Here is a 19,178-nt window from a genome sequence, read left to right as displayed (position 1 = left end):
CAGTCGTCTGTATCTGCCTTATGATCATTATAATTATTTTATTTATTTATTACTGGTTAATTTATTTTTTATTCATTTTTTTCCATTTAATTCATTTTTTGTGTGTTAAAAATAAATATTTTGAGTACATTGGAATGTTTTATCTGGAAATCATGATGCGGCCCAGCCTCACCCAGACTCTGCCTCCAGCGGCCCCCAGGTAAATTGAGTTTGAGACCCCTGAATTAAATGATGTGGTGGGCCAGATTTGGCCTCCGGGCCTTGACTTTGACATCAGTGATGTAAGGGATTAGCTAGCTCGCTAGCTGGCTCGCTAGCTAGATCAATAGATGAGCATGGCACTTAACATGCTTGATTTGTTTTCATGGGCCGAATAAAATGATGTGGCGGCCCAGATTTGGTCCTTGGCCCTTTACTTTGACACCCGTGGTCTAGAGCAGTGGTCCCCAACATTTTTTGCGCCACGGACCGGTTTAATGTAAGACAATATTTTCACAGACCAGCGGATAAATACAACAAAATAAAATGATACCTACATGACCTAGACAAGTGTTTTGACATGCATCAAGAGTAAGTCATAGATGGATGTAATCTGGTAATTTTTCATTTTTCAAAATAAAACATAGTTCGGACTCGAATAATAAATAAAACGGAAATTATGTAAATTATTTATTCTTTCTGCGCGGCCCCGTACCAAATGACCCACGGACCGGTACCGGTCCACGGCCCGGGGGTTGGGGACCTCTGGTCTAGAGCAAGGGTGTCAAAGTTGTTTTTTTGCCGCAGGCCTCATTGTAGTTATGGTTTCCTCTCGAGGGCCGATCTGAATTTGGGGAAGCAATTAGAATGTTAAATCTCCTCCACATATTTCACCGAGAGTGCATAACTAATTAATGAATAACAACTTTTCAAGTTTGAAGTAAAAAATATTGTCTGTTATTGTGGTGTCATGATCTGGTTGGCGACCAACGGGGGGCGCTGTCGGCCCCGCCTACACCTGCACAGGTGCTGGTCGTCCCGATCAGATTGGCGACCAGTGGGTAGCGACGTCAGCCCTGCCTGCAGCCTCGCAGGTGCTGGTCGTTTAATCATTGACACTTAAAAGGACACCCGGCACGACCATCCGGTGCCGGTTCATTGTTTGTTTGCTGCTTGGTTGCAGCATGCATCGTGTACGTGTTTGTTTAACCTTGGCAGACTTTTACTTTTGGTCTTCTTTTGCTACTTTGTATTTTTTCCATTCAGATGATTTGGATGTTTTACATTTTGTTCCTGCTGACCTTCATTTTAATACAATTTGTCAAACAACCTCCTGCTCCCTCCTGCCTGCTTTTTGGGATCCGCACCCGCCATCACCACCTTGCAAACCGTGACATGTGGTTCACGTGGGACAATTTGAACTTTTGGTTGGGACTTTAGCTAGCATCATGGAATTTCAAAAGTTTGATTTACTTTTGTAGGCTGAATAAAATGATGTGGCAGGCCAGATTTGACCACTGGAACGACAACATCAAACGACACGGTGGTGAACTTTAAACTCTTCTAAATGGTAGCCAAATCCTGTAAGGATGAACAAGGAAGTTGTCGGCCGCTTAGCGTTCTTTGGCAGAGCGCAGGTCTGTGGTGACCGGGTCGTGCTGGATGGTTTGGTGCAACATGAGAGCCAACAAACCCGCCCGATTAGTCATGGCGGCTCGCAGGTTCCTCTCTTGCTCAAACAGCTCGTCCAGTTTGTACCACTTGGCAACACAAACAGGAAAAGGAAGCAGAGACGGACGACAAAACGATTTAGTCTGATTTTGACTGCTGCAAGATGGTGTCACGAGCCTGCAAGAGAACTTGACTCACCACCCGGACTCTCTCCAGGTCTACCTCGGCGCGCCGCAGCTTCTCCCAGCAGTAGTGCTTGTTGCACTTTCGCTTGGAGACCCGACAGAACTCGCCGGTGGGTTCGAAGACGTCTTTGACCAGTGGGCATCCGCACACCTCGTCCGCTGTCACCTGGAGGAGGCGCAATCAACAACAAAACAAAAATGTTGTCGTTGGTTTTTTACGTTTGATGAGAACACGGAAGCACTTTGCAAGACGCAGAAGTCAATCAAACCTTTGGATCCCTGGAATGTTCTGGACACAAAACCTGGAGACGCTTACAGTACGTTTTGCTCTGAGGGTTGTAGACGTCGCAGAAGAGGCGCGTCGCTCTGTGTCAGAGAGCAGGAATAGGTCATATTTTAGGCTAGACGCCGGCGTGATCGTGTGCACGATCGTTTAAGATTTGTGTTGGACTGAAGTTTAAAATCAACCCCGGAAGCTCACAGATGATATTAACTCATTCACTGGCAGACAAAAATATGTCCACTCCAGTACCAAGGTTTTTGTCATTTTCACTCAAATTGCAGGACTCACAGGATATTGACTTTTAGGGCTACATAAACATTCAATGCAGCGTAAGAAACCTTAGACCACAGGTGTCAAAGTCAAGGCCCGCGGGCCAAATCCGGCCCGCCACATCATTTTTTTCGGCCCGCAAAAGCAAATCAAACTTGTTAAATTCCATGATGATTGCTAAAATCTGATCCAAAATTTCATATTTTTGGATGTCAACCACAATAAAAGTCATTATTCTTGACTTCAGATTTGAAAACGAGTTATTCATTAATTTGCTGTGTGCTCTATATGTAATATTTGAAGGGATTTAAACATTCTAATGGGTTCCCCAAATTCATAACGGCCCTCGAGAGGAAACCATAACTACAATGTGGCCCGCGGCAAAAAATGACTTTGACACCCCTGCCTTAGACTCTCTTCTTTCATCAGAAAAATAAGAGTTAATTCCGAAATTATGAGTCGGGAGCAATGTTCCCTCTAATTTTTCATGTGTCTGAGCAGACGCACAAGCTCCCTGAGCACACTGAGGACCACTGTGAGCAACATCAGATGTGTACTAGTGATGTGTCGTTCGCGAACGAGCCGGTTCTTAGAACATCTCTGAAGTGAACGAAGAGAGCCGGTTCCTAACAAGGAGCCGGAAATGGGAGTCGACTTTTTTTGTCCTCTATTCCCCGCCCCCAGTCTTCGGTTAAAGCCCCACGTGATTGGTCGATATTCGTGGTAGAGGAGGGAGGGGAGAATTACAGACACACAGCAGTGAGGAGAAGGAGGAGGGTTAGGTGTGTTAGGGTAGACAGGTGGAGAAATGTTATCACATTATGATGTTATTATTCAATTCTTATATTTTTTACAAGTTGGTATGATAGCATTATTAATATGAAAAGCAAATTAGTGACAGCTGATCATCAGACCAGAGTAACCACAAGGAAAGTGAAAGTTTGTGGATGCTCTCTTTGCACATATAAATCAAGCCATATAAATAAAAATATTTGATATAGTGTATTTTATACATGAGTAATTTGTTTTTCACATAATTTTGGTAGTTAATTAATTTAAGCAAAAAACAAACAAACAAACAAATTGAGGAGCCATTTGGGAGCCAAAAGAGCCTCTTTTTAGTGAGCCGAGTCAAAAGATCTCGCTCTCTAAAAAGAGCTGGAATTCCCATCACTAATGTGTACGCTGTGGCCACACACCAGTTTCACGGCAGTATCACGGCGCGCGTGGGCAGGGCACATTCGCGGCGTTCTGCTCCGATTGGCTGTGTAGCATACGTGAACTGTACGGCATTATTGGCTGGACACCTGTCACTCATTGAGTTACATGGCAAAATGTGCGCTGCATAGATGTTCTTGTGCGCTGAGTATGTGCAAGCAGTGCGCGATTACGCATGCGCGCAGCTTAGAGGGAACATTGGTCTGGAGTTATCTGAGCTTGAAATGGGGGCGGCTGTACAAAAGGCAAATGCTGCCCCTTCGTGGGAGGGAAAAACGTTGCCAGAGGTTTGACCGAAGCTATAAACGCACCCCCCCACCGCGCAAGAAAAAACAAAACCCGAACAAATTTGGGAGGAGGGCTCCACGTCATGCTTTTCAATTCCCGAATAAATTTGGAAATGGCAGCCAATGAGTTTATAGAAAAAAAAAATCACTGCTATCATGGTTTGTTTTCAGAACATAACATGTAAAAATATAATGAATACAAATATTTCTGCCACTTTAGTTGGATGTATTTTGTTGTGGGTGTGAAATGTGCTGCAGGTGTTCCATAAGCTTCAACACAGTTGAGCTGCGTGCGCCTGGAGCAGTTCGAATAAGCTCGAGAGGTCAAAGATGAGCTATTGCGAGGCGGTAGGTGGATTTATTTACCCTTCAATCCGCGTGGGGTACATGGATCCAAAGGACGTCTGACTTTCGTACTACGGGGACAAAAAAGGGTGAACGTGGTCAAGTGACGGAAACATGGATGGTGGCAGAGGCTCATACGGACCTTTGCGTAGCACCTCTCCATGTGTCTGAGCGCCACCTTGGGGTTGACTGGGTGGCTGCAGGATACGCAGAAAATCTGAAAGTCGGTGTCGTCGCCATCGCCTTCGATGGCCTTTGGACGCACAAACAAAAGCAGCCGTTGTTCATTGGCTTTGTGTTATTTCGTCTTAGCCTTGTTCAAACCACTTTTCAAAAACAGAAATCCCTATTCTTTCTCAACTCAAACTACTTCAAGTCTCTGGTTCGACTCGGGCTGTGGAATCATCTCATTTCGATGCAGATGATTGATTAATTTACCACTCCAAATATCTCAATGGAAAAAAAGTTTTCCTTACCATCTTTTTATTTTATCACTGTGGCTGTTTTGGTGTCGTGAAAAACTAGTGTTGAGTATCCCCAAGATGTGAAAAATAGATAGGAGTGATGTCATTTCTGTTGGATTGACAACCAGTTTTACCTGTGACAGCTAATCACGGCAATACAGCTCCTATATTTTGTTTTTCATTTTTTTCCTTTTTCCTTTCAGAACTTTGGTGCTATGAATTGTGAATTTTCCCACTGTGAGGCTAATAAAGGTTAATTTAATCTAATTGAATTTATTGCAATTAAATTTCATCTAATCTAATGTAATTAAATTTCATCTAATGTAATGTAATTTAATTTTATCTAATTTAATGTAATGTAATTTAATCTCATTACATTTCATCTAATCTAATGTAATTAAATTTCATCTAATCTAATGTAATTTAATCTAATTACATTTCATCTAATTAAATTTCATGTAATCTAATGTAATTTAATTTCATGTAATGAAATTTCATCTAATCTAATGAAATTCCATCTAATCTAATCAAATCTAATAAAATCTAATCTAATCTAATTTGATGTTAATTTCAGCCCTTTGCCTCCAGATTCTTATTTTGAAGAGGGGGAAAAACCGCTAATCATCTTCACGATCAAGAAGAAAGATGGAGATTGAGTGAAAAGCTTCGATGGCGATCAGCTTTTTCCGACCAGATCGTTCAGCGCGATATTCCATACCAACAATTCCCATGGCGTTTCAATCCGCCGTATACGTACCTCCTCATGGTGCTGCACCTGGTTGAGTTTGGAGTTGGCGATGATGCCCTCCAGCTCGTGGAAGCGCTTTTCCATCAGAGTGAGACGCAGCCTGGTGGCCTGCTGCTCCTTCCTGATTCGCTCCAACTGCCTGCGGCCCATCTCCTCTGCGACACAGGGGCTCTGCTGCCACTGCTGGATCCTCTGAGGGACGATCTCATAGATGCGACTGCGTGCGACAAATGTCTAGTCAATCACTCGCCAAAAAAAAAGGCAACTCGTACAGGTGCAGAGAAGCAAGTCATCCTGACGCTGACGTCCCTCTCGTATGTGGATGTAAATTTGCGAAATGTAGAGACGCCCTGTTACGATTACGTGATAGATGCACGATGACCAGGCTTTTAGCTGATCTGGGCAAGATCGGGTTTTCTTCATTTCCTGATATTGGCCCGGGGACAAATGCGCCGCGTGGCCAATTTTCATCCGGCCCGCACCCTCCCGTCATAAAATCGACAAGCATGTCGAATGCAATACACCTGATTCCAATGATCAGCTCATCAGTCAGCTCTGAAGCAGCATCAAAACTGTCCTGATTATTTAAATCGGGTGCATTGCTCCAGGGAGAGCTGGAAAACAGGCAGTACAGCGGCCCTTGAGGACCGACTTTGCACACCCCTGCATTAGGAAGTGGCGCTGTTACCCGTGTGTGCTAAGTGCCGCCATCTAGAGGCTCAAATTGGAACAAGAAATTAGTAGAGGTGGAATTGACTGAATGAGCACCCCAATTTTCTAAAATGGTGATTTTCTAAATTAAAAAAATAATCTAGAGTGCCAATTTTCATTTATTTTATTTTCTAAGTAGGTGATTTTCAATTTTTTTAAATTTTCTAAAATGGAGATTTTCTAAACAAAAATAATTGAACGTAGCAATTTTCAGGGTTGTGTCAGGAAGGGCATCCGACGTAAAAGCTTGGCCAAAACAAACACGCGGATCAAACCTCTGAAGATGGAGGACACTGATTCGTTGTGGCGGCCCCTTGAAGGGAAAAGCCGAAAGGAAAAGATTTTCTAAAATGGGTATTTTCAATGTTTTTTTTCTAAAACGGCAATTTTCTAATAAAAAAAAATATATATAATGGCAATTTTCTATTTTTTTATTTTCTAAAATTCCGATTTTCTAATTTTCTTCTTCTAAAATCGAGATTTTCTATACTTAAAAAATGCTCTAAAACTGCAAGTTTTAGTTATTTTTATTTTTAATTCTGAAATAGCAACAATCAACAAAAGAAGGAAAGTTGACTATCAAAGTCCATTTAATTTTGATTTGCATGTTTCAAATGAATCAAAACACGTGCTTCTGATAATTGAAAATTAAACTAAAAAAAGCAAATGCGAAAAACAGAATGGCTCGCTGAAATGTATTTCAATTAATAATAATAATAATAATAATAATAATAATAATAATAAATTTTATTTACAAGCACCTTTCAAAACTCTCAAGGTCACAGGATAAGTTTTTCTGTGGGTGAGCAGCTGCAGCCACACGCGTTGTCGTTATATGTAAAGTACATCCCCCATGATTGCCCCCCCACCCCCCCCCCACATTTATAACACATCAAATCTGGCTCCCTATGCAAATACTTTGTACACCCCTGGTTTTAGCGAAATGCCAAAAAGGAGAAGGGCCGCGTGTGGCGAGACTCACTTGGCTGCGAGCTTCATGCCACAACTGTCGGAGCAGTACTTTGAGGTAGCTCTGGCCGCCTGGACGCAGCCTGGCCCGAGACATTGGCGCAGAGGACTGCCGAGCTCCTTTGCATCCGCCACTGCTTCTCCTCCTGCTCCTCCTCCTCCGCCTGCTACTCTTCTTTCGCTGTGGCGTACGCGCCCCCTGTGTCGCTGCTTGGTCTTATGACGCCGCGCCTCCTCTTTCGAGGCGGAGATGGATTTCTGTGGAACAAAGCGGTCACACACGGTCTCACTATGCGACGGGGGACATCATTTATTCCAAATGTATAGCGTAGCGCAGTGGTGGATCTCATGGCCTGCAATGCCTTCTCTACTGGCCTCAAAATATCTGAATCACAACTGATGAGAATGTCATTTTGTCCATCAATTCTTATGAAATCATTCCAAATTGTCTTGTCAGCTTCCTTTCGTTGCTTTTCTTTCCCGTGTTATGCTGCTTTCAGGTGTGTGTTTTCATACTTTTAACCCACAGGTGTCAAAGTCAAGGACGCGGGGCAGAGTGTGGCCCACCACATCATTTTATTCGGCTCGCAAAAGCAAATCAAGCATGTACAGTGCCATGATGCTTGCTAAACTCTAAACCAGAATTTCAAATTGTCCAGTGTAAACCACAATAATAGTAATTATTTTTTACTTCAAAATTGAAAACTAGTTATTCATTAATTTGTTGTGCACTGTACATGTAATATGTGGAGGTGGATTAAACATTCTAATGTATTCCCCAAATTCATAATGGCCCCCGAGAAAAAACCGGAATGACAATGACACCCTTGATTTAACCAATCCCATTTCAGCCATGAATTGTGACCAGGGTCAGGAATCATCCTGGACGCCTTCACAATCAGTTCTGCGGGCTCCGTAGCATGAAAAGTGTCGATCAAACTTTAGCTTGAACCAATCCAATTTAGAGTTGGCGACACCAAGGCCTTTTCACAGGCGCAGCGAATTATAATTATATCCTGGCTAACTGGTCAGGCAGCATCACCACCGGGACAGAAAAATACTGGAGCACCTAGTTAAAAGGGCCAGTTTTGTCCTAGGCTGCCCCCTGGACTCTCTGGAGGAGGTGGGCAAATGCAAGCTAAACTAAAAGCTATGATGGACAGCCCTTCCCACCACCTCATGCGCACGCTCACAGCACTGGGTAGTTCCTTCAGCCAGACTGTTACATCCACGCTGCAAGGAGAGATACCGCAGCTCATTTCTACCCACTGCTGTCAGGCTTCTTAATGAACACAGGTAAAAAAAAACCTGGACTTATACATTGTAAATAGCACAGCAACCTTATGTAGAGTAAATACAGTTACAGTGGCACCTTGGCTTACAAACTTAATTGGTTCCCAGACAGAGTGTGTAAGGCGAAAAGTGTGTATCCCAAAAATTAATTTCCCATAGGAAACCATTAAAATGAGAATAAGCCGTTCCCAGGTCCCCATAAAACATAATTTTCTACTTTCTAATTTTCTAAGCCTTAAAACTACACAAAATATACCTTATTTTATGTATAATAAATATGATATAGTATTATGATTAAAGAAATACACTGTAATGTACAATAGTCATTTTATTTACCTTTGTGATGGTTGTTAATGGCTTGATGGAAAGGAGTGTCCGGTTTACTCAGCATTAAACACTTGATGAGGAACATAGGCTTCTTTCACCATCTTGAGGAATGATCCCTTGTAGGTCCTTTCTCTGTGATAATTGTATCTAGTTCATCAATTGTGATCTGTTTAGCTGGGTTAATAGCATTTTGCATCAAGTGTACAGATGACTTGTGCGGGTTATTTGTTGAGCCTGATTGATGGGATATTTAACCTTCCATTCTACACTCTGCTTTTGAACTATCAAAGTTGAAATTGGTCCAAATTTCACTGTTTTCTATCCATTTTCTCACTATTTTACTTGTTTTTTCCCCTTCTCTTTTTTTGTTTCAAGCTCTGTCCTCTCCCTTTCGTGTGTGTGTGTTTTCTCTCTCTCTGTCTGCCTGTCTGCATGTTTAACACCCCCCCCTCACACACTGCTGGGTTCTTGACCAAGCACGTGGCTTTAACCGCAGACACCATTTTGTTTTTCGGAGAACGGCCTCACTCTCTCTCTGTCTATAACCCCATCCACCACTGCTGCGTTCTTGACCAATCACGTGTCTTTAACCGACGACTGGGGGCGGGAATAGAGGACAAAAAAAAGTCAGCTGCCATTTCCTTGTTTGAAGAATTCATTCATGAACGACACATCACTCATTGCGGCAGATCCGTGTGTATCCCGAAAAATAGTTCGTATGCCAAGGTAAAATTTACATACATGTAATGTTCGTAAACCGAAAAGTTTGTAAGCCAAGGGGTTCGTAAACCGAGGTCCCACTGTACATATATATGTTTTATACTGTATTTTTATACTTTGTACTATGTATGAAACATATTTGAGCAGTTGTACAGTTTCGTCTTCTGTCATCTTTTGTAGATGCAATACTTTTTTTCTTTTCAACCCCTCCACCACCACCCCTTTGAATGATGCTGCTGTAGATTGCAAATTCCCCACTGTGGGGAACATAAGGCTTTCTTATTCTGATTCTAACGCTACCCTCTAGTGGACTTGTAGTAAAACACACCACACTTTTTAGATGAGTCGCAGTCGCAGCCATAGCATCGTCATCAAATAGTTATGAATTGATTGATTGATTGATTGATTGATTGATTGATTGATTGATTGATTGATTGATTGATTGATTGATTAGGACGGAGCACTACTGAAGGCCTCGGTGTCAAATGCATGGCTTGCCACTGGTGTAGTGTAGCGTGTCCGTTCACAGCGTTTGGCAGTGAAGTCGGTACTCACCTTCTTGTCTGGCTTCTTCTGCCGTCTCTTCACATGTTTCACCTTCACAGCCTTCTTTCTGAGTGACTCCTCCTCCTCCTCCTCGTCGTCTTCCTCGGCCTCTCCGCTATGCCACATCTGCAGCAGAAAGACGCGTGACGGGAAGAAGCGCCAGACTCCCGTACAAACACCCACCCGTTCCCGACCCCGCACTGACAAGGTCGTCGAATCCGGCGGCTTTGTACTGCTGGTAGAGCTCTAGCTCGCTTTCACTGAACAAGTCATCGTCCTCCTCGTCTTGGTCCTCGGTAAAATGGCCACCGTCACGGCGGCGGCGCTCCCGTCGCCGCTTGGCGCCACGGCGACTCAACTCCTCTTCTTTGACGCGAAGCATCTTCTGCTTCACAACGGGAACATGCCACGTCTTTTGCAAAAAACTCATTTTATTTGCGAAGCGTTTCCACAGATAACGACAGCGCCCAATCTATCAATCACTCACCCGCGCGCGAAACTGGCACTGCCTCAGTCGACACTTTTGACGGATTTTATTGGGCCCGCCAAACTTTTTCATGTCTAGGCAGAAATCACAGGTGGCGCAGTCTTGCGTCCTCAAACAGGCCTCGCACTCACCACACATGCGAGCGGAACGCTTGATTTGCTGGGGGCAAGGCGGGGAAAAAAAACACTTGTGAGCTTTTGTCGACGGCGCGGTGAGCTTGGTTCTTGCCTGCCGGATTACCTGCGAGCTACGCCGACCATCACTCATGGACTGAAAGGGTGAGCTCCCGTCCTCCTCCTCCTCCTCAGGTTCTGCCTCCTTGGCCTTCTTCTGACGATACTTAATTTCCAGAGATGGGTTGACTTCTGAAATGGAGCAGAGTTGAACACCATTTAACAGGAGTGGTGTCACATCACGCCAAGGGTGTGAAAGACATGTTTTGCCCCAGGTCACATTGTAGTTCTAGTTTCCTCTCGAGGGCCGTTATGAATTTGGTGAAGTCATTAGAATGTTTCATCCCCTCCACATGTATTACTTACCGAACACACAACAAATGAATGAATAACTAGTTTGCAAATCTATCTAAGTCAAGAATAATGACTGTTATTGTGGTTTAAGACAAGATAAGAAAGCCTTTAATACAATAAAATACAATACATATTGATTTACAGGGTGACCCAAAAAGATGCGTACCCATGAAAATTTAAATTGTGGCTTTGATTAAAAAGCTATTTATTTCAAATTACAACCACACATTATTAAGTTTAGGGAAGACCATTCAACAGAGTTTCACCTATTTCTGTCAATTTTTAGTCCATTTATGGCTTTCCCAAGATGTGTTCGAAATGTCCACCATTTCGTTGCAAGCAAACCTGTACTCGTCGGACAAAGTTGTCAATCACTTTTACACACTCCTCTTTCAGGAGGGTGACCCAAAAAGATGCGTCCTACTGACTCCTTCACTGCAGCAATGTTTTCTCACAAAAGAGAGTACAGTGAAGCTGTAACTGTCATGATCTGGTTGGCGACCAACGGATGGCGCTGTCGGCCCCTCTGCACCTGCACAGGTGCTGGTCGTCCCGATCAGTGGCGGACTGCTACGTTCGGATTGGCGACCAAAGGGTAGCGACGTCAGCCCTGCCTGCAGCCTCGCAGGTGCTGGTCGTTTTAATCAGTGACACTTTAAAGGACTCCCGGCACGACCATCCGGTGTCGGGTCATTGTTTGTTGTATGCAATTGTATGCAATGTATGCTGTGCATGTGTTTGTTTAATCTTGGCAGACTTTTACTCTTGGTCTTCTTTTGATACTTTGTATTTTTTCTGTTCAGATGAGTTTGATGTTTTACATTTTGTTCCTGCTGACCTTTATTTTAATACAATTTGTCAAACACAACCTCCTTCTCCCTCCTGCCTGCTTTTTGGGATCCGCACCCGCCATCACCACCACGCAAACCGTGACAGTAACAAAGTAACTGAAGCTGGAACAAAGCACTTACCATGAACAACTATCATGTAAAAGCAATAAAGGTATCATAAAGATAGTAGAAAGCACCAGGAAGTGAAACGATGATCAAGTCTGAATCTTGCTGAGTCGAATGTCAAAGAGTACAAGTGACTTTTGAGACCCTTTTTAAAGATGGGCAGGGATCAGGCTTGCCAATTGTTCTGTGACACATCATTCCACATAGTGGGACCAGCAACGGCTCGAGAGGTAAGGAGGAGCGAGGCCATTGAAAGATTTGAAAACAACTAATAAGATATTGAAAAGAACTCTGAAATGTACAGGGAGCCAGTGAGGCGATGCCAGAGTCGGAGTTATGCACTCCCACTTACAAGTACCAGTCAAGAGGCGAGCAGCAGCATTCTGGACCAGGTGGCAGGTCAGACTTGGCCCAGGGCCTCCTTGACTTGGATACCTGTGATGTAAATGATTAGCCGGATAGCTGAATAGAAAAACAGCTAGCTAGCTAGCTAGCTCAATAGATGAGAATGGCACTTGGCATGCTTGATTGGCTTTCACCTTGACTTGGACACCTGTGACATTGGGAAGATACCCTGGGGGGAATGTACAATTTTTCGCGAATAATGGTCGGATCACAGAAAAATGCGGTGGGCCAGATTTGGACCCCGGGCCTCGATTTTGACACCCTGGATTACGGCAATAAAGACTTGTCTGTGTACATGCGTGTGTGTGCGTGTGGGTGTGTGTGTGTGTGCGCGCGCGTGTGTGTTAAAGATTGGTCAGTCACCTCGACAAGTGGGACAGAACCACACTCGGATGGTTTTGGCTGCCTTCTCCGACACACCCATGCAGCTCCCGTGGAACCACTCGGTGCAGCTGTCACAACCGCTGATTGGATGACAACAAACATGGTGTTGATCAAGACAATAACTTTCTGTGCCGCCTCTTTTTTTATATTTCAGATTTGAGTGAGCTGCAGGTGTTTTGATGGTTTTGATGGTGTAGGTGCACTGGTGTCAAAGTCAAGGTCTAGGGGCCAAATCTGGCCCACCACATGATTTTATTCGGCCCGTGAAAGCAAATCAATCATGTCAAGTGCCATAGTGCTTGCTAAAGCCAAAACAAAAAAAATCAAATTTTCCACTGTAAACCAACATAACAGTCATTATTTTTTACTTCAAATTTGAAAACCCTTGGTGAAGTGTAAGGATGTCAAAGTCATATTTTGCAGTGGGTAGTTACGGTTTCCTCTCGGGGGACCGTTATGAATTTGGGGAAGCCATTACAATGTTTCATCCCCTCCATATATTACATGTACAGCGCACAACAAATTTAGAAATAACTACCGGTAGTATTAAAATTTGAAGTCGAGAATAATGATTGTTATTGTGGTTTACATGAGACAATTTGAAATTTTGGTTGGGACTTTAGCAAACATCATGAAAATTAACTTAACAAGTTTGATTTGCTTGCACGGGCCGAATAAAACGATGTGGCGGGTCAGATTTGGCCCCCAGGCCTTAACTTTGACACTAGTGGTGAGGTGGATTACATCATGAAGCAGTTGATGTCAGGTCTCCTACAGACGCAGTAGACTGGCCCCTTTGGTGTTTCCATGCTAACACCCACTCCTTCCTCATCATCGTCAGGTTGAAGAAGTGACGCCTTTTCCGCCTTTAAGACACACAGATGCGTCATTCCCGCGTTTTAAAATGATTTTCTCTCAGCAGTCATTTGACAAATAACATGTGATAAGAACTTAGATTGAAAAGTGTAGAAAACAACGAGCAGTTGAAGAAATTATCAACGGTATCGCTTTCCCCCTCCCCATCACTGCCCATCTTTAAAATTCATCTTAAAACTCATTATTATTTTATTCCAAAATTAGTGACCCTTTATATAAAGCAATCCCTGTGATCAGTGTTAAAGCACACGTGTAGACAGAAGTAAATCTGAGTATGGTCTTCATGACTTCTGAATCGACAGATGTGAAAAATCTGAACTCAGCCCCACTCAACTATTTTGAATATGCAAATTGTTGGGGTAATACGGCATACAAACATCTCTAAACATCGCTCGCTAATCTTTGTTTACATTTTGGACTTCCTGATACGTCATATCCTGCCTTGCTTTACATGATGTCGCATTTACATTCCGTCACATCCTTCGCGTCACACACGGCGCGTCGTATAAAATGCTCTCCCTTCTAGTTAGTCTCTCTCTCTCTCTCTCGCCATGCTCCTTCCTCGGCCGACACCGCGATGTCTCCGCGTGCTTCAAGATTAAACCAACCTTCTGTTCAACACCTGGCTCCCTGATGACTTAACCATCTATCTCCATCAACACCCGTAGAAGCAATGAACCAAGGGCAAACGATCAAAATAATCCAACACAAATGTTTATACTTCATCTATCATGTATGTTTCTTTATTTTTGTTCTTCTACTTATCATTTTCATATTTGTGTTGCTGTAAATTGAGAATATTTCCACAAATAAAGGAGACAAATAAAGATTTTCTCATCTTATCTTTTGCCAAAAAATGGATCATGAAATGTAGTTTTTCCAAACCTAATCCATTCTCTGGGAATTGTGTTGCTTTATAGTTAAAAAAAGGGAAATAACGTACTTAGTGTTACTCATATGCGTCTGTGTAAGATCTCAGTCGTACAGGAGTGGTACCTCAGGGAAAAGGTTTCTTCAGCCATCATCTTTACTTCTTTGAATGTGTCGGATATTTCGCTTCTCATCCAGGAGGGTTTGTCATCGAACTAAAATTTTTGCTCCTCTGGTCCCCCCAACCTTAGAACAGGGACCTATCCTAGCAGAGGTCTGGCACCGCCACCTCTGGACAGTAGGGTATATATATATATATATATACAGTAAAGTCTCATTATATCGATATCGGATATATCGATAGTCACGGTTATATCGATACTATTTCTATGCACGCACGGAGAAAATTACATGCAAACAGGGTCGGATATATCGATGTTATATCGATTTTTTCGGACTCCCTTGAATATCGATATAACGAGTGTATATATATATATATATATATATATATATATATATATATATATATATATATATATATATATATATATATATATATATATATATATATATATCTTGGATGAGAAGCGAAACTTCTGACACCTTCAAAGAAGTACAGATGACGGCTGAAGGAACCTTTTCATTGATGTTACTCATATGAATGATAACAATAATAATAAAATTAAAAAAAATAATAATAATACATCTCATTCACAAGCGCCTTTCAAAACTCTCAAGGACACTTTAGTCACAGGATAATTTGCAGTGATTTTAGCAATTGACCTGACCCTGACCTGAACTAACAAGAATTTGACAGCCTAGGTGTAGATCAGGGGTGTCAACGTATTTTTTTTTTTTGCCGTGGGCCACAATTGGAAACACGTTTGATTTGCTTTCGCAGGCCAAATAAAATGATGTGGCGGGCAACATTTGGCCCCCGGGGCTTGACTTTGATTCCGTGGTGGGGGAACGAATGACAAACGAGTAACAAAGGTGACAAGATGCCATTGTTTACAAATATTATGACAATGTCTGTGTAACCGATACTTGGAAAAACCGAATCGCTTTTTGATTTATTTTGCCCCCACTATAAGGTAATTTGACTGAAACAAATTGGTTAAATCAGTCCAACTTTAGCCAACGTCTTTTCCACGATTATGGCCATATGCCGGCCGACATTAAGCAGTGAAGACGGAAAACGTAGGAAAACGATCAACATTTACGCATAGAAGAATGAAAATTATACGTGAAACAAAAGCAACCGCCATTGTGTCAATGGCGTCGTCGTTTGTCTTTCTACTTCAGCGTCACAAGACTCACCATCACTTGGTTGGAAGCCAAAAGACGCGTTTTACCCCCCAAAATACACCGAGAGGTTTTTCTTTGTTCGACTTCATCATCGTCTTGCTCACAGCATCAGCAGTTGCATCTTCGAGCGTCTTTTCTTCCTCTTTTTCTTTGCTGCGATATCGAAGTGGCAGCGACACGAGCAGGCCATAAAAGAAACTACATCAAAATAGTCGTTCACATCATTTATTCAAGAAAAAAACTTTAATTGCTGTTTGAAAATTTGCTTGATCCACAACAACAACAAAAGGTCTTTGAAAACATTGATTTAAGTATTAATTGTAAATGTTGCGTCAAATTATTCATTAATTTTAAATTAATAATCCAAAGGAAACCTCACAACCACATAAAGGTCATTAAAATAAATGCAGAGTGAGCATTTAAAAAATACAATTCCTAAATAAAATCGAACCTGACCCTGGCGCGCTTCATTCCTTGTGCTGTCCTGTATGTAATATGTGGATGAGATGAAACATTCTAACGGCTTCCTCAAATTCATAACAACCCTCGAGAGGAAACCACAACTACAATGTGGCCCGCGGCAAAAAATGACTGACACCCCTGATGAATATGGTTTTGACGAATATGAATGGTGGCGAAAATTCTTGGAATTTTCCAAAGGAATGAAAGGGATACCTGACTGGACTGAAAATTGGCACTGGCCGGGTAGGTCTGTGTAAAAACATTGTCAAGAGTAAAATCCACCCCACAGAAAACAGTTGTGATTTAGGTTGTTTCGTGTTTTTAGCACATTCTAAGGCCACTATAATTTATTGATTTCTCCTGTACAAATTGATTAAATAAAAAATACAACGTAATATAAATTCCTGATACACTGAGACCTCAACTTACAAACACCTTATCTAACAAACTTTTCGTCTTACAAACGTCACATTTATGAAAATTAAACCTTATAATAAGCACTATTTTCATAATACACACCCACCACGGCTGGCGGAGTGATCTTCGGCGGAAGTACACGACCGAACAGCACCAGAGGTTAAGTTACCAACAGTCCTTATGGAAGGTGACTCTCCTTCCATAAGTCATCAACGACCATCAAAAAGGTAAATAAAACTTTATTTTACAGCACAGTTTATTTCTTTAATTACAGTCCTCATGTAATGCGCCTCTCTTTCCAAACAGCAATTCCCTTTAACCTTCGACCTCCAACGCCATTCCATCAAGCCATAAATGACCATCACAAATGTAAATAAAGTGCCTTTATGATACAATGCAGTGTATTTCTTTCATTACAATACAATAGCACATTTATTATACATAGAATAAGGTATGTTGTGTGTAGTTTTAAGGCTTATTTAGTTGAAAAGTATATTTTATGGAAACCCGGGAACGGATTATTCCCATTGTAATGGTTTCCTATGGGAATTTTTTTTTGAGATACACACTTTTCGCCTTACACACTCTGTCTGGGAACCAATTAAGTTCGTAAATTGAGGTCACACTGTACTAATAATTGCACTAGCCAAATGGTTCCTTGAATCGGTGTAAAACAGGAAGTGGTCATGGAAATTTACAGGGACCCATTTGCCCCCCTACAGAAATAATGTTATCGCGTTGGAATGTTTCAGAGCTGGAAAATGAAATAAATAAAAAGGCAGCGTTTTACCTAAAATTGGGAGAGTAAAAATTTTCAATTTATTGAGCCACAATTGAAACACTGTTTTGTTTCCTCCTGACATGTTTGCTTTAAATGTTCTCATATTATGACTTGATCTCGGAAAGGAACCCCTTTATTGTCGTAGGTTCATGACATTTTATCTGCATCTGGTCTTTGAAGATGATAGATGATCTTTTTTTTGTAACCATCAAAAAGTTTGAAAAATCCGCACGGTCTATCTTGCCATCAGCAAATAGGCTGGCTGAATGGCATACAACAGATTTTGAAGAGCAGTCGACTGCACTTCCAAAGCAGGTGCTTGGTGTTTGTAAAAAAAGAATAATCAGAGGATAAGACCTGCAAATCCTTGCGGACAAACGAAAGCACCAAGCAAAAAGATTTTTTTTTTGTCCTGGTCGAACAGTGGTGCCTCCGGCTTGGCTACCTGAAGGAGTGTCTGAAGTGCACACTCCTCCTCTTCAACTTCTCGGGATTGTGGGACGCCATGTGGGAGAATTCTCGGAAGATGTCCAGGTACGTGGCGTCTCCTGAGGAAGAACCACAGCCGAGAATGACGATGTAAGCACCACAGCGGAATGTTAATTAACGTCAAAGCCTTTTTTTCGGGGCTGAACGGTCGTCACAGCAACGACTCGGTACCACCATACTGTATCATTTGTGTCAACTCTGTGTTCTCAAGCTCAGTTAAAAAAACAAACAATGAACCTTTCCGACTGTCTGAATGTGAACGAGAGAAGTTTCCTTTCATTGTATTCCTGTCAGGTCAGTCCACCCATAGTCAAATGAGCACATTCCACTTCCCAAATCATGAGCGGCGTCCTATAATATTAAAAGTAAGCGTTTTCAGCCACCTTCTGACCACTAAATGACTTTTGTTGAGTATGCATGATTATTCATAGGTGGATTTTTGGTTCAGTCACCGTTGAGAGATCGAGATTCCACAGTGTAGAGCTGAAGATACACGAAGATATTCACAGCTCCTCAGTTAGCTGCAGTAAGATTACCCATTCCTTAATGAGGATAAAGAACATACGCATCTGGATTGATAACGATGGGGTAGGAGTTGGAGCATGATGGCTTGCTCAGAATGCATTTTTGACATTCAAACAAAAAGTAAAAACAAATAAATAAATAAAATTAATAAATAAATGACAAACATCCTCTTATGAGCGCTTACAATGAATAGAGTTACCATAAATTAAAAAAAAAAAAATATGAGGCCATTTGAAAACCTCATCCATCCATCAATCATCCGTACCGCAAAACCTGATTGTTAAAATTCAATTTAGTGATAGCCTTCAAATAAATAAATAAATGAATAAATAAAGTCGATAAATGCACAGTGCAAGGTCGCCGGTTCGCGTCCCGGTCCGGCCTCCCTGTGTGGAGTTTGCATGTTCTCCCCGGACCCGCGTGGGTTTTCTCCGGGTCCTCCGGTTTCCTCCCACACTCCAAAAACATGCATGGCAGGCAGATTGACCACTCCAAATTGTCCCTAGGTGTGAGTGTGAGAGTGACTATGTCTTTGTGTGCCCGGCGATTGGCTGGCAACCAATTCAACCCTAATGAGGAATAAGCGGTACGGAAAATGAGATGAGAGATGAATAAATAAATACCTTGATTGGTGGGAATGCACTCCAGAGGCACATTTAAAATAAAACATTTCAA

The 19,178-nt window shown here is 42.1% G+C and overlaps 2 protein-coding genes across 12 annotated transcripts in view; both read right to left on the bottom strand.

Annotated features, from left to right (window-relative positions):
- Positions 1 to 1,585: 1,585 nt before the first annotated feature.
- On the bottom strand, positions 1,586 to 15,988 carry cxxc1a (CXXC finger protein 1a). 3 transcript variants are annotated; one of them, XM_089006202.1, is made up of 14 exons: positions 15,842 to 15,988; positions 13,520 to 13,641; positions 12,755 to 12,855; positions 10,744 to 10,868; positions 10,504 to 10,662; positions 10,222 to 10,428; positions 10,026 to 10,142; positions 7,144 to 7,388; positions 5,460 to 5,667; positions 4,381 to 4,491; positions 4,260 to 4,309; positions 2,105 to 2,201; positions 1,849 to 2,001; positions 1,586 to 1,739 (listed from the first exon to the last, which is right to left on the bottom strand). In XM_089006202.1, exons 1-14 carry the CDS (start codon positions 15,842 to 15,844, stop codon positions 1,593 to 1,595), a joined length of 1,845 nt encoding a protein of 614 aa, XP_088862328.1. In that variant the 5' UTR covers positions 15,845 to 15,988; the 3' UTR covers positions 1,586 to 1,592. The 3 variants fall into 3 exon arrangements, with proteins under 3 accessions (XP_088862328.1, XP_088862337.1, XP_088862345.1); XM_089006211.1 differs by having other exon boundaries at positions 10,222 to 10,404; XM_089006219.1 differs by having other exon boundaries at positions 10,222 to 10,401.
- Positions 15,989 to 17,682: 1,694 nt separating this feature from the next.
- LOC148903634 (arf-GAP with coiled-coil, ANK repeat and PH domain-containing protein 3-like) overlaps positions 17,683 to 19,178 on the bottom strand; it is a 57,587-nt gene continuing 56,091 nt past the window's right edge. For 8 of the 9 annotated variants that reach the window (XM_089006159.1, XM_089006178.1, XM_089006124.1 and 5 more), the window contains one exon: positions 17,683 to 18,037. In XM_089006159.1, the coding sequence (XP_088862285.1) occupies positions 17,931 to 18,037 (107 nt within the window). In that variant the 3' untranslated portion in view covers positions 17,683 to 17,930. The remainder of the gene's footprint in view (positions 18,038 to 19,178) is intronic. The other variant, XR_016116230.1, reaches the window with a different exon arrangement.

This window comes from Hippocampus bargibanti, linkage group LG01, assembly GCF_051943395.1.
Source record: "Hippocampus bargibanti isolate YZ-2025 linkage group LG01, ASM5194339v1, whole genome shotgun sequence".
NCBI classification, from domain to species: domain Eukaryota; kingdom Metazoa; phylum Chordata; class Actinopteri; order Syngnathiformes; family Syngnathidae; genus Hippocampus; species Hippocampus bargibanti.
Note: the sequence above shows the minus strand (reverse complement) of the source record. Positions and strands in the feature narration are given on the sequence as shown.